The sequence below is a fragment of the Larus michahellis genome, chromosome 1 (genome assembly GCF_964199755.1).
Source record: "Larus michahellis chromosome 1, bLarMic1.1, whole genome shotgun sequence".
Lineage (NCBI taxonomy): Eukaryota > Metazoa > Chordata > Aves > Charadriiformes > Laridae > Larus > Larus michahellis.
In genome coordinates this window covers 65,240,588-65,256,811 of record NC_133896.1, presented here as the reverse complement: position 1 = coordinate 65,256,811, position 16,224 = coordinate 65,240,588, and the positions used below count along the sequence as shown (strand labels likewise).

Here is a 16,224-nt window from a genome sequence, read left to right as displayed (position 1 = left end):
CTGATGTAGAAAGTGATCTTTGCAGTTCACTGTTTGTTCTCCATGCATTAAATCTGCTGGTAGTGTTTGAAGAAAATCTCTTTTGAAACAATAGGTCACTGCACACATCTTCACTACTTTTCAATATGAAGCAGTACCCGAGACAAAAGAAAAGTTTGTGTCCTCCACTTTAACACAAACGAAATCACTTCAGCAATACTATATACTTGTCATTTATTTAAGGATCTATATAAAATCTGTGCTGCTTTAAGATCAGTCCATAAGGATCTACATTCTTAGACTGGGATTTTAATTCCTTTATAAGTGGCTAAACACCTCTTAAAGAAATTTGCCATCAACAACAAACCTGTCATTTCTTTAGTGGAGAGTGAAACTTTAATCTGCAAAAGCAACTGCTGTATCTATAAAAATATCTCTGTGAAAAGCCAGACTTGCAGTACTTTAAAAAATAACATCAAAATAGATTTTCCTATACACAAAACCTACAATGGAAATGCTTAAAGTAGTAACATACGTATTTACAAAGTAGCAGAAGACATAGATTTGATCTTCCTATGTTAAAATAAAGACGTAACTGAAGGTACACCATATGTTCCAGAATATTCTGTTCAAAGGACTCTGAGGCTTCGCCTTCACGTGACCGCTGTTTCACCATTAACTGCTAAGAAGTCAGCGAATAAACTAGGATCCTGGAAATTTTCAGCAGAGTGTTCTGGCTCTACCTGCTCCCAGGAAACGTGCACAGACGCAAGTGCCCCTGACTTACCTTGATGAGGACGTGGGCTCAGTGATCTGCCTCTGCATGCGTGCATGTCTGATCAGATGCTCTTTCAGTGCGTTCTGGACCTCTGCTGGTATATCAGGTGAAGTGTGGCTAATTTTCAATGCAGCTTCAAGTACCTTTGTAGTAGGTTTCCCATTTTCTTTAACTTCCTTTTTCTCAGTGGTCTCAAAAACCTCCGTAGGAACACTGGAGTTGCTCTGAGGGACATTACTGGCATTGGAAGTGAGAGGTTTGCTTCTCCAGCAGGGCCAACACAACTTCCAAAAGACAAAAAGCGAGACTACCAGCAAGGCGAGCCCACAGAAGCTGACGACTACTGCTAACAGACTGACTGAGATGTCTGCAAAGAATTAGAAACAAAGATCATCATGACAGACAAACATGGAGAGAAAAAAAATATTAAAAATGACACAGGTAAGGAGATAGAAGCATTTTGATCATTAACTTGCATTGAGCTTTAAAGTCCTATTTAATGCTTTTTCCTTTGTGATACCTAAGCCTCTATGTTTAAAATGTTACCATTCTCTAATATCTATTTCAGAAATACTCCATTAATTGTTGTTCAGGCCAGGCGCCAGTATCTGTATCACTAGCCATGCACTCAGTCAGACTTCTCAGGATGTAAGAGACTTCTCAAATGGTCCCAAATACATCTAGCCATTGCTGTCAACGAGTGTCTGCTCGGGAACACATCTTGCTCAAAAAGTTAAACCCCAGTCAACATAAGTGCACATGAAGATAGACCAGTTCTAAACCTCCAGGCTGATAACACAAATTTCTTGAAGACTTGCCAAACTTTTGACTCTCTGTGCTAACTGCTTCAGAAGCATGTTAAAACCTAACATTTAAGCGGCACAAATAGGGATAGGATATAGTCTATCGTAAATAAGAAATTTCTAGAGTTAAATCTTAAGCTCTGGACCAAGACTGTGTTAGACCAAGACAGCACATATACGTTAGTATCTAAAATTCTGCTTTGAAAATGCAGCTTGAGTGGCATTTTCACCATAAAATGCCCTGACTTGCACGGAGACCATAGTAAGAGACACTTAGCTACCCCTGCTGCCCTGTATTTGACTTTTTCTGCCACAATCAGTTAGGTTATCCACTAGCACGGACAAAGATAGGAGGACAGATCTCATACCAAGGAAATTCTGTAAACGTACTTGTATTTTAGGAGATGGTGGATCACCAGAAATGCCAGTTAAGCCCTAATTAGGAGTTTAATTCCATGTGACATGTTTCACTTTGATTTTTCCAGTATCATGTCATATTACAAAATATAACTGAAAAAATCCCTTTCCTTTTGAAAAGAGCCTTTTGTATGCTTTAAAAGTATTCAGTAAACCCTGCTTAAAAGTCCCTCAAGCAATGGCTGCTTGTTACAACAAGTTTTGACAGTTTAACAGCTAATATTTTGTATCCATAGCTCCAGGCTACCGACTACTAAACTGAACCAGTGGAAAAGTGCAATGAGAGTTTAAGCATATTTTTTCTAGAGGATCACAGGAAGAAAAAGAGTCCTCTAGGTATGTATTAAGTCCGCAGAACTGCATGTAGCTCACAGGTCCCTTTGAGAGATCAAGATTCCAGTAGAAAATTTGGGAACTTTTTCTTTATTAATATATAATATCCAGATACATCTCTCAGAAACAAACACTGAGCTTAAAGCCCATTCAATAGGAAAATGTGTGACAGCAGCAAAAGCAAATAGAGAATGTTTGCAGTCTGGGGATTTGGATACGGTCCCAGTCAACCTTACATCTTATACGTCCTGGCCAGTGTCATGAGGGAACTGGCAGAGGATGTGCTTCTTGATTTAAAGAGTTTGGCACAAACTGCTGCCCTGCCTTGAACAGAAATATGCTGCCTTGACCATTTCCTGACAGTCCTGAGAAAGGCGTCCTCCTTTTCTGCCTGTAGTTAAATGTCAAAACGTAGCCCTCACAATATTGCATGTCAGATTAACGAGAAATTCATACGGCAAATTCTGATTTAAGATTCTTCCATAAAATGAATGGATGCATAATTATTTCTAACAGTAGTGTAACACAAGAAGCAAAGGATACTTTTGCATACTACTTTTCTAGGTTAATTTATCCCCAGTAGGGATTATTAGGCTATTGGATTTAATCTACTGTTTACCCTGATATCCTTCCTGAGCCCAGTAATTTTTACTCGGTTTGTGCATGTTCTGCAGCAGACTGTCCGATCTTGACAACAAGGGAAGACATTAAGAGATGCTGAAAGTTACCGCACTTTTCAATGGTTAATGACTTTGTTGCAAATTTTTATTTCTGATTTGTATTTCTGTAGTTCTAATTTACTGTCATTGCTTCTTTCATGTCTTCGTATAAGAGATTAAAAGATACGATATGCTTCATAAGACATGCCTAAGCAAAACACAAATAAACTAAACAGTGCCAGGAAAGAAACCCAGGACTTGAAACTCGATTGCCTATACCAGTCCCAGGAATGGTTTTAAACCGGGCCAGTTCATACCCTCCTAACCAATTCCTGGGCATGGACCAGGACTTAGAGCAGGGCAATGATCATTCTTAACAGGCGGTTTGGATGTGGCTCTTCTGTTTCAGCAGATGACAGGCTTTACTAGCGTGGAGAGAGGCTCTTATGTGCGACTTGGCCTCAGTGCCAGAGAATGGTCTTAAGTGAATTTAATATATGGATACAGAGGTATGCCCCACTGAGGGAACTTTCTTGATAAACCAAACTAGCTGAATTTTCAATCAAGATGGGCAAAGTATTTTTCCATTCTCCAAGCCTGACAAAAAGTAGAACCCTTGAAAATGTCGATGATGTATCAGAAATTAAAAAAAAAAGAAACTAAAAAGCAACTCAGTTTTGGGTCATTTGCAATATTTCCAGCTCAGTTTAGAGATGGTTGCCATAATTAGGTTACATTTTGAGAGGAAGGCTTTTAGAACTGAAAACTATATTATTATTTTTCATTTAGAAAATGTTGAAACAGGATGTTTTAACAACTTTGAAACTGCTGGAAACATTTCAAAACCAGAAATATGAAAACTGATCCCTTGCAGCAGAGTTTCAATTTGATGAATAGATACTATCAGCTGAAAAATATTCCATCAAAGCACTTCTAGCCAACCCTATTTTAAGTTTTTCACTGCAAGACATTTTTCAAGCCTTCAAATAACTTGGTGTCTCTTTCCAACACCTACTCCCGTACTTCAACTTTCTCTAAGCTTTTTCTCTATTTTTCCGTTAAACTATTTCAAATTCTAAGTCAATCTCAAAATCTTTACAGGAAATGTATGTTTTATAGCCCTAAAACACCCAAAGTCTCAAGAGCAGAGAAAAGATGTAGGAGCTGATTCTACAAGCAGTTGTACAAATTACAGTCTCCACTTTCGCTATTTTACTAATAAATTAAAAAATCTCACATATTGTACTTCATAATACAACAAATACTTAAACATAAACATGAGATATTTTAATTGCCAGGAATTTGACCAAAAAATACTTCGTTACAAAAAAACCATAATTTAATTACATGTACTGCCATAATTGCTAAAAAGCAATCAATATGCTATATAAATTGACATAAAAACCATATTTTTCATTTCCTCACTTCTGACAGTCACTCAATTGAGCAATTATGAGAGATTTGCTGTTATGTGAAGACTGAAATCATCTGCAGAAGAGCAGACACCCTTTGTGCGTTAGACTGGATATGTCTCTTATACTACTTTTTTAATGGGAAGTTTGGTTTAAGAATTAAGAGACAGCTCTGCAGACTAGGAGTTTCTTCATATCCCTGCCAAGGAAATCTGGTGGGTACTGAAGGATGGATGTATCATCAGACCAGGGCTGCACTTCACATATGTAATTATTATTTAAAGACCTAGAACTGCTGGCAAATTCAAACTTAGCCTAAATTTTTAGAGGCAGAAGGAGATACACTCACTCTGCTGTGAAAACGTTAATTGCCACCATTGTAAACAACGTTCTCGCTGGTCTCTGGTACGAAGGAAGAGAAAAATTATCTCAAACTACAAGCAGTTGTTTGACGACTTTTTTTCTGAACTGGTAATTGCAGCTTGTCTTCAGTGCTACACATTTGCACAGAAGAGGACATCTTTCTGAATATTCATCTGATCATGCAGCATTATGGTTTTGCCATTCCTGTTCACATGCTGGGTAATCTTGGGAATGTGAAGGAAATCTTCTTTCTCAACACACCCACTTCTGATCAGTGGGAAATCTTGCACTGACTTCAATGGAGTTAACATTTCCCTCCTGATGATTTTCCTTTACTGATCTCTGTCCTTAAACGTCATCTTCATAGTCTTGATAAAATTTCATAACTGAAAGAAAGTATCCTGTTTTCTCATGGTTTTCTATTTAAAAGTACTCTTTCAAGATACGGAATTTTGGAAAATTTTATATTTCTTATTTTAGAAAGGCATGTGTATTTGGGAAGTGCGTGAATTCTACCTACCTCAAAATCTCTCTGCATTTTTTATAAATATCTTCAGAAACATTTCCACCATAACAGCCTCCTTGATAGCCAGTCTTTCATATTAGGCAAGCACTTCAGAAACATCCCCATCTTTTTTCTGGATGCTAGGGAGTGTTTTAAGCAATGATTTCCATACTATGGCTTCCAACAATTTGTTGTTTGAAACTTGCCTGAAAAAAGTTCTGCCCATGAATCCATTTGCAAACATGCACATTGACAGACTTTCCATTTCCAAACCAAATTAAGCTCATCTACATTTTAGTCAGTACCCTGAGAGCCTATACCCCTTGATGCTTAACTTTGGAAAAACATGCTCCACAAATCCATGATCTTGAATGGAGAGAGGCCAGACAGTGCCATGAGGTAGCTGCCCATGTGTCTAAGGGGCTGGCATGTGTCTGATCTGGACCATGCTGAAGAGAAAGTACTCCTGCCATCAAAGGAACAGGGGGAAAGGAATGCCTGGAGAAAAAGGGGGTTATATTCTCTTCTGACCCACCTCTTGGTCTATATCTGATCTTGGTTCTCTTAAATATTTAAAGTACAATGTCTATGTAACCTTTTTCAAATATATTTTTCATTAACTTTTAATTTGTTCTCTTGTTCATCAGCTGTAAGGAACTTCACTCTTTCCATAGTGACCACTCCAAAGGGAACTCTTGTGTCTGGAATATCAGGAGTCAGCTCAATCAGATAAAGCAGGAAAGCAGGAGCTTTATCAATTATAAAAGGTCTGGGTCCAACAAATCTCCCTTATCCCCATGTATATGAACTAGTTGGTCCAACCCAACATTTCTGCTGTTCAGTTTTCCTTGGGGAAATTTGAAGAACATAAGAAGTTGCTAGCGTTCATTTTTACTCAGCATTAGCAGATCTTCCACAATTACTTCTGTTTCATCCAAATCCCTGCAGATGGGGATATAATGCTTTAGAGTGCCTCAGAAAGTGGCAGGTGCACAGTCGTGTATTCTCTCTCATAACCTGAACCTGTCAAAACACCCGACTTAAATTTCAAACTGCAAAAATAGCCTTTCACTTAAAAGCCTACGTGTGATCTTCTCTGCCATTCTCATGGAGAAACATACTTTGAAGATCTTCCTCAAATCTTTTGACTCTGGCCCTACTGAGAATGTGTTCCCTCCTATGCTGTTAACTCAGTCTGATGCCTGAATTTGTTCAAAACAGCCATCACCACCTACTGGCTGCTATATCACTTCTTAATGCTAACAAAGCTCTATGGTAGCATGTTTCTTGACAGTAAGGGAATAAAATGGAGTCAGTTATCACCGTGATTTACTACATCTTTACAGCACATAAAATTTTTAATGTCTTGACAAAATCTTTTATCTAAGTTATATTATTTATTAATGCATCTCATAATCTATGCCCGTCCAACCACAAGTGGAACACCCTCTTTTGCCATTTCAAACTCCTTGTACGGGACTTTACATTACATGACATACAGCAGATACAAGGTATTTCCCAAAATCTTAATTAGCCTTCTCCTAGCCCACATTACCTTCTGTTTTCAAGAAATCAGAAGGAATTTACCACAACAGCTGTGTATTCATGAGCCCTGGTACATGATCGGTGTGCTGTATGTGACTAGAGGAGATGGTTCTCGCTTTTGCCTGACAGGGTCATGGTGTTTTGCCTGCATTGTTGGAAGCAAGAGATACTGCACTAGCCTCTCCTCTCTAACACACCAAATGTGAATCACTTGTCTCCACTTCCAAGGCTTTTTTCGGCCTACTTACTTTCCTACTTGTTAACTCTCACTTAATCTCAATAGGAGGCAACTCCCATCTCTGCGCAACCCACGTCTGCCCCCCTTGCCTTCCATCAAACTAAAAACCAGCTTTGGGCTTGGTCTCATGCTGCTCTCACACTTGTGAGGATGTCTCTGTAAGCATCTGCAAGAACACCTCATTATCCTCTTTCAGACAAGAAAATGAAATGAAAACACAACCTAAGCCCACTGGACTGCCATTAATCATAAGCATACCATAGCTGTAACAAGGTTTGCACAGCTCAAGTGTAATTTTTGAATTGTCATGGTTATATTTATTCTTACCCAGCATTATATAACAAACATCTCACACAGATGATGAGACCCAGCAAAACACTGTGTCTCTTTATCTTCATCATTACAGATTTGTCCTCCGGCTGTTTACAACCATTTCTGTATTTTTCATCTTTATTTCTTTGCAAAACATGTATGGCGGATGATTATTTCGTAAAACTCTTGCTTTTGCTGTGTATCGCTGCTGTCTGCATGTTGAGTACTTCTGCATTGTTGTGACTGCCTTCACATTTACTGTAAATAAATCTGGTCTCTGTGGTATGGTTACCCTCTGTTCTACCTTTATGCTGCTGAATTAGATGCATTTCTGGTTTTCACCACTTGTTAACGCTTATTTTGGAAAGCATATTTTTCAGTAACCCTGCACATTTTTCCCCCAAACCCTTATTTCCCTCTGGTAATAACTTTGTTCTGACCAGGCGACGAGCTGTATTGTAAATAATTTGATCGGTCTGTTAACTGTTCAAATGTTTATTATTTAGTTTTATCACATTTCTCTGTCACAGAATGCTCAATTGTTTCACACAACAGTTAGATTCTCATGAAGAAAAATGTTCCTTTCTTGTATGACAGTCCCACACTGATGACAGTAGTCTTCACATTAATTCAAGCCAATTTTGGTCCCCTTGGTTCTTTCTCTGGCATGGTTGAGAAGAACTTGCAAGCACACTATGGGGTAAATCTGTTCTTTCTCCCCTCTAAGTGTGTGTGTGTGTGTGCACACCAATGGGAGACTCATGACAACTACAGTAGCAGGACCCATGACATTGCTCTTCAGGGAAGAGCGGGACTATATTACAGAACGGCCGCGTGCAGGATGCTCCAGTGTTTTCTTACTCCCTCTATACTTCTCCGGTAAATTGTTGATCAAGCGTAGGGTTACAAACTTGATAGGTAATGGAATAATTGTGAGTAGAATATTTAGATGAATAAAAACCAATCCTGTCAAAGCTGAGGCTCTTTGCATGGTCAAATTACAAAAATTCAGTGTCTGACAAGCAAAAGAGCAAGAGAGAATACCACTCTCTAGAACTCTCTACATGGCTAAAATATGCCCTCCTGGCAGGGAAGCAACAGGGTTCACAGCTCTGTTATAAACATCAGTTCCCCATGAGAACTGATAATGAGATAGTGAAGTTCTGCAGGACCAGCAGGCCTAAAAAAAAAGCAAAGACAGCAAAAAGTGCCCACCATTTGCAGAGGACATGCAATGAATTTTAAACATGTGTCCCTAGAGCTGGATGCCAAAGCAATTGGCTTAACCTTCAGAAATGCTCCCAACTGGGACTTTGATGTGCTTGGTTCCTTTGAAAATGAGGAGGGATGCTTAACTGGCAAAAATGAATTAGAGCCCTTTATTAATCAGATAACCTGAGTAAAAATACAGGTGTAACCAAGCTGCACATATGAATTTTGGATACTTCTAGGAAATACTTTATTTGGACTAGAGATAAATTTTGTTAGGTGCAATCCCGCACATCCAGCTCCCATTTATTTTCCACATGAACTCTTCCTATTAGTTGACAAACATCTTAATCATTTTGCCCAAATCTACTGGAAATAAAGGAGGTGTAAAAAAAACCAAACAGAAAAATCACACATCTAATTAATCATTTTGCCAAAAATGTTATACCCTTAAGAAGAAAGCTCACACAGTCAACTATATAAAGGTACCATAAATGTAAACAGCTTCCTAATCTTTTCACTCGAGCATTCCCCTGAGATGAGAGAATTAATAGTCCTTGTAATTACAAGGGCAGAAAATATAACAGCAGATGTCGTATCTTCACTAATTGTCTAAAGCTCTTAGAAATTTACAAAATTATTTATCTCACTAAGATTCTTGCTATGAGTTCCATAGATTAATTATCTGTTACACTAAATATGATTGCCCCTTCTTGACCCAAGCAGTGAGCAGTAATTGAGGGTCCTAAGGTGGTGGTGGTGTCAGTGAGAGGAAAAAGCTATTCAAGAATCAGCCATTTCTGTTTGCCTACAAAGAACACCCAAACTCTTATTTCTCCGAGAATAAGAAGAGACAAACATATGGAGGTTATTTTTTTTTTGCTAGCAGCAAACATGAATAACTCTCCCTGCTGCTTTGTTGCTTCATTTTATTGTCCTTTGCCTTCCCAAAGCCATACTCTCCATTTTTTGTTCTGACTGTGTCTCTGGCTCCCTCTTCTTCATGTTTGATTCTGTCATCCTCGTTATGCTTCTTTCCCATACCTAACGCCTACACTACCAAAAAAATCAGTACCCACCCTCTCTGCTTGCCAGTGAAACTTCTTGGGTCACGAGGTGAATATTGCCTCATATTTTGCTGTGATTGGGTGGTACATCTTCTGTCTCAAGTAGCTGATTCCTCTGAGAAGCTTGGCTGCTTTTCACGGTCTAGCTGAACAGAAAGCAACCATCACACCTGCCAACGTAACTGTATCACAGCAATTCTAGTTGCCTTTTTCAACGTTTTCGACTTCCAGAGCATGTTATTCTTGTACGAAACAGAAACGGTCTGCTTTCCTTTTTTCCATCTACTCTTCTACTTTCTGAAATGTTTCTTGCACTATTCTTTCCTTTCCAAATATGGGTCTCCTCATCTTTTAGCCTTCTTTCCTTCAATTAAATCTCATTAGTGATTTTTACTTATGCTATCTTTGTTACACTTTAAGGTGTATTCTTTTTGAGACTAGGAAAAATGAATGAACCCACCATTTAAAGAGAAAACATACTATCCCTACATAGACCACTATTATTTTCCTTTCTCTCCTCTTCATATCTTCTCCTGGACTATTTTCTTTTCGGATTTTCATTGAAAGCTTAACTGTTATTCTATAACATAACAACATACAATAATAAACCACTATTCTGTAAGAACCCTCTCACAGTCTTTTATCTCCTCCACATCTTCCAGAAGTCCTCCTCACAACTCATGTATCTTCTTACTCTTACTATGGTAGGTTCTTCTCCACACACTTCAGTGCTTGTTGCAGGAGCTAATTCCCATCACACTGCTATAGCTGGAGCCCCAGCCTGCAAACAACTGAACTGGTTCCATGATGTGTATCACCTGGCGTGGGCATACATTGGGAAAGTGCTTCCTGCATCATCATTTGGGAGATACAGCAAAACTGAGAGGGCTAAATTAGCCATTCCTCCCCTCTACCATACAGCTACAGCTGCATGACACTAGAACTGTGCAGAATTTACTCAGCCACAGAAGGATATGGCTACATGAGATGGAATCTCATGTCAAATGCTACCACCCTATGTATGTGACACAGGTATTTCAGGAAAACACAAACATTTATGGCTTCATTCACAGAATGATGATGGAGAACACTTAACGTTTCTACCTTTAATGAACAGGAACTACAGATATTCAGCACTGTGGACAACATTAACTTTATCCATAGAGATGATAAGGAACTCTATGTACATTTGAAAAGCAGGACAGATTACATGATTCGCTTTTCAATGACCACATTTCTCTCAGCCTAGACACTGTATTTAAAATCTTGCAGTTCATAAAATTAATGTGAGTGATATTTATGCCTTGTCTATCCAAGTGTTTGCATATTAAAATATTGTCAATTATCAACAACGACAGTGTGTCTGTTCCTCCTCTGGAGCCAGAAAGTATTAATATATGCTCACTGTCAGTGTTATTAATGTTTAATTTAATATTTGTGCCAATAAAGTTGACACGCATCATCTAATAATGGTTTTCTTTCAAGGAGGAAAAAGTGAGATTTAGGAACTTAGCTGAGATGTGTGAACCAGTGCTTTAAGCCTCTGATCTGTTAAATATCAGTGGTTTTTTTTTAATCCAACAGTTGCAAGTTAGGGTTTACAAATGAAAAAAAAAAAAGGAAGATGGTTGACTTTGAAGAAACGCCTAAAAGAAGCTCCTGTTACTGTACAGAAGGCAATACCAAGGCAAGTGTTGAAGAGTCAAATTTTCTACACAGCAAACCTTGGCTTACCTCCTGGGACATTTCTGTACCCTTCACAGCCCACCTGTTTACACATCAACTTTGCTTTTATATGACACCTGACTCCCTCTGCAGTACTCTCTAAAAATCAGACAGAGAAACTAATCTTTTCAGAGCCCAATTTTCCAAGCTCCGTATTTTCATGCAACCTTCTACGATTCGGGCCAAGACAACTAAACACGGTGCGCGACGGGAACACACCCGGTAGTTAGCATTTACTAAAGCACAACAAATCGACGGACACGCTACGACCCCCGCAACGCCCGCGGCGGATCGAATAAGCCCCGGGACGGCCGGGTCGAGCCGGACAGGGTCGTCCCGCCTCCCCCCCCCGCCGCCTGCGCTGCAGCTGCGGGACGCGCCCGCCTTCACCGGCTGGAAACTGAGCGCAAAGCCCTGGGAGAAGCGCGCTACAGGTACCGGGGCCCGAAAGAAGAATCGCTTCTCTTTCAGACAACAGGTTTTATGTTCTTAGATACTACAAATAACCCGGAATTCGCGGTAAAATCTGTGGGCATTAGAAGAAAAGAAAAAAAAATAATAAAAAAGTAACAGCTGCGGCTGTAGCTACAGCGCAGCTGGGGCACATGCTGAGGACCTGCTGCTTTTCATGACTTGGTGTTAATTTATTTAATTTGCACTGTACGCTTGTTGTTTGTTGGCCACAATGCAAGCTGTCCATTTGCACATATGGAATGCCCTTCTGGCAGGAATTAAGCGCAGACCTTGGACTAATTTTCAAGCCCCGTCCCAAAAATAAGTGCCATGGAAAGCAAGGGGTCCAGAGTGTACTGTGCAGAATAACGCAAAAGCGCAGAGCCGGTTCCGAAAGACCCAGACAATCCAGACATCAGTGACCAAACGACACCACCGTTAGAAGTCAAAATCTTGGTTTCGGCCCTGACGATTTTTCTGGCTTTGGAATATTTAAATTAGCCCGAATTCCCACCGCCCCCTCCCACCCCACCCCAAATTTTCCCGGACGAGTCCTGCACCGGACCGCACCGGAGGGCAGCCCTGACTCTACAGGTTCCCACTAGCTGTCAGAGAGCTCCACTGCCGCCCTCAGCGACCAACGGCGGGGATGTCAAACATCTCAAACCCCGCTCAGAAAGCGCAGCGGGCTCCGTCAAATTTCATCGCAGGGCTACTCTGAGCCGCGGCTTGGCGAGCTGTGCCCCGAGCCCGGCGGCTGCCCGATCTCCCGCCCCGCCGCCCAGCGCCGAGCCACACGGCCCCGACCGCCTCCCCCCCACCCCCGCCGCCCCCTCCCGCGCAACCTGCGGCCGCGGCACCGCCCGCCAAACACCGAAGGACGGCTGGGGTGGAGAGAAGGGGCGACGGGGCGAAAACCACAGCAACCGCTGCCCACCCGTGACAAGAGCATCAAACACTGCCCTCTCCCCGGCTGCCGGCACGCACGGCCCCACAGACGCAACCAAGAGCCCGGCTCCGGGCTTTCCACAAAGAGAAACTCCCACCCGCGGGGAAAACCTTGCCGAAGCGGAGCGGCGGGGGGCAAACGAGCGAGCTGCCGGGGACAGGGGCCGTTTCCGCCGGCGCGGCTCCAGCCGACGGCCGGGCTCGCACGTCGGCGGCGATTTCTCTCCCCTCGGCGCCTCTCCTCGCTCCCCGTCCCCACGCCTGCACCCGCCCTCCCCGCGTTTCTCTCGGGGCGCTGGCCCCCACCCCAAGCGCGGGGTGGGGTGGGTGGTGGTGGTGGTGGTGGTCACCCCGCGGCGATGGCTCGGCAGTCCCGGCGCTTCCCTCGCTGCTTCCCGGGCGCGGGAGCCTCCGCGGGCTGCGAGAGGGAGACGATTTTAAAGCGGGCTGTGTGACTGCCCCCCCCCCTTCCGCCCCCTCCACACGCAGAGAAGGCAAAGGAAAAAGTTGCGCTCTCCGGCCGCCCACGCCGGCGCTGCCCGCCCCGCGGCGGCGGCAGAACGGGGGTCGGCGCAGCGGCGGGGCGGCGGGTCTGGTAGCGGTACCTGTGCCGCCGATGCCCTGACGGGCGGTCTCCAAGGGGAAGATGCCGGCGCACTTCTCCCGCTCCACCTGCCCGCCCAGGCACAGCTCCGAGATGATCTGCAGCGCCTTGTGGCAGAGGCTGCCCACGCCGTCCTCCGCGGGGAAACTCATCTTCTGCCCCGGCCCCGGCCGCCCGCTAGGCCATGGCCGGCGCGGGACGGCTCCGCGCCCGACCCGCGCAACCTCCCGCGGGGAGCGGAGCAGCGGCGGCGGCGGGAGCGGAGCGGCGGGCGCGGAGCGAGTGAACCCGCGCTCTCATCCGAAGAAGTAGTGAAGGGGGAAGAGGGAGGGAGGGGGGGAGGGAGAGACAAAAAAAAAAGGGGGGGGGGGAGAGGTAAAAAAAATAAAAAGAGGGGGAAAAAATAAGCATCCACTTAGCAACGCCTTTTGTGCCTAGCGGGCTTCGGTAGGCGGCTCGGCCAATGGCAGCCTGGCTCGGGGGGGCGCAGGCGGCGGGGGGGGCTCCTCGCCTCCCCCCGGGGAAACTTTTCCTTCCCCCGCCCCGCGGCCGGGACGGCTCCCGGGGTGACGGCCACGCTGGGAGCGCGGCGGGGCGGGCGGCGGCCTCGGTCAGGGGCTGCGCGGGGAGGAGCGGAGCCGTGCGGAGCGGTGCGGGGGTTGCGCTGGTGCCGGCGGGTGGAGTCGTGCCCCACTCCCCACGGCGGGACCCCCGAGCCCCGCGGAGCCCCGACGGCAGAGGCACCCGGGGTGCGGAGCTCCGCGGTGGCTCGTCGCGCCGGCAGGATGAAGCAGAGCTTATTCCCCACCGTTCCTGTCGTTTTTCCCGAAACGTTATTTCTTAGGTGACCCGGGCAGTTAATCTTCAATACGGTTTTACCGAGCAACGTCAGATAACTTCATTAACCAAATCACCATCTCCACTACACTCTTCAGCAGCGGAGTTACCGAACAGTTGACTTTGGCTATTTCTTTAACTTGTAAAGGAGTTAGAGTAACGTTATGATTCACGGTCTGTTTCCTCAACAAGTTCTGTGTAGTTGGTTGGGGTGTTTTTTATAGATTTAGGAGTTCCAGGCACTGCATGTGCTTGAAAATACTTCTAAAAATCAGTACAGCGTATACTGCTAGTGGTTGTTTCAGTTATCGGCTGCATAGCTGAACAAGACTTAAGCTGTTAATTTGTGCGTATACATACTGAAATTCTGATACATTTTTATGTTTGCGGAGAAACATGCTTCTACTTCGGTGGCATATGTACGTCTTTCAATACTTAATTCTAATTAGGCATAGTTGAAAGGAAGTCTGCTTGCAGTTTGCTTAACAGCACTGCCTGCAGTCTGCTGCTAGGGTGTCTTGGTTTCATAAGCATGAGAAGTTAACTTGTGTACTGCTCTGCTTTTTTTCCTCCAGATTTTGAATTTTTTGTCTGTTACCTGAAAATTAATAACTCTTTCTAACTAACTAACTTTCTTTCTAACAAAGTTTAACATTTGAAAACTTTATAACCATCAATCAATAACTGTAATTTATGAAATATTAAAGAAATGGGTATTCCAGTTGTAATTCTGAAATTCTATACTTTACATAATAGATACTTGTGAAAAACACAAGATACTTGTGAAAAACTTCAAAAATCAGCCACTTAGCGTTTTGAAACCTCATGCACTTATGCATATGAATTCATGAACATGTATTTTTCAAAATCTTAGAAAAGTAATAGACTTTGTTGTATACAAACTGTAATACCCTCAGAAAGTCTATTCCATAAAGCTTTTTCACAGTTTTATCAGGTATTTCAGAAATATCAGATGCTACTAAAGAAATCATTCCCTGTTCAATGCATTTCCTGAGACTAGCATTGTCAAAACTCTTGTGTTGTTTCTGCAAAATGTTCTGACAAATCCTAGAATGTTTTAGACTATAACTAGTCCAGGGCACAGAGCTGTGTAGTATTATTTGAAGACTCATTTAACCCTCGTAGGGATCTAAGTCTGTATAATTATCTCATTAAAATAGGCTTGCCAGCAATAAAAAGGTATGTACATATTTTCATTGCAGTGGAGGCAACTGATCCCTAATTCCAAACTTCAAAATATGAACGTATTTACTGTTCATGTGACATTTACAGCCCTGTTCCCAAAATTCTGTCACGTACCACCAACTAATAATGAAGCAGTCTGTTTATCTTTGAGACATATTCAGAACTCCAGCAGAAGCTAACAGGAGATACATATACAGACTGATGAAGGAAGGGTCTTAAGCAGAAACTGGATTTAAGGATAGTAAGGATTGCATTAAAAGGCAGAGACCCAACTTGTTCTATTCCTGAGCCTTTCTACAGACTGTCTTTGTGCCCATGGACGTATCACGCAGTCCGTGAGTGAAATTTTTTGTCTCTGAAGTTACTGGCAGTTTTGCCATTGATTATAATGGAGTCAAAGTTTCACACATAGATCGGTTTGCCACCCTGCGTGTTTACTTACTTAGTGAGACTTTGGTACATTCTTATATTGTTCGCTTTTGCACACAAGAACATAATTTCAGTGAAGATCATACTATCTTTTTGCCATTACTATTGGTAATATTGATAAGTACATAGATATAGAAAAGCACAAACAGGTATATTCTACATTACCAATTAAGAAAAAAAAAATTGAAGACTGAGATTTTCAGGTAGATGTCTGGAGACAGGTACCCAACTGGTACCTCTCTTAGCTGTCCTAAGTACTTTTAAAATGCTTTTAGGTATGCAGAAACTACCAGCCACTGTAAGTAGTATCACTGTATCTTTATCAAATGCATCACCATCTAAATCCTGTTCTTCAGTAAGTAGCATGGATGTAAACTTTAATTTATCAACAAAATAGTTTTT

The 16,224-nt window shown here is 42.6% G+C and overlaps 1 protein-coding gene across 1 annotated transcript in view; it reads right to left on the bottom strand.

Moving 5' to 3' along the window:
• The window catches only part of SYT10 (synaptotagmin 10), a 39,161-nt gene extending 25,375 nt beyond the window's left edge, over window positions 1–13,786 (bottom strand). The window contains exons 1-2 of the mRNA XM_074582888.1: window positions 13,352–13,786; window positions 767–1,124 (exon numbers count right to left, since the gene is read on the bottom strand). Coding sequence (XP_074438989.1) covers window positions 767–1,124; window positions 13,352–13,502 — 509 coding nt within the window. The 5' untranslated portion in view covers window positions 13,503–13,786. The remainder of the gene's footprint in view (window positions 1–766; window positions 1,125–13,351) is intronic.
• Window positions 13,787–16,224: the final 2,438 nt, after the last annotated feature.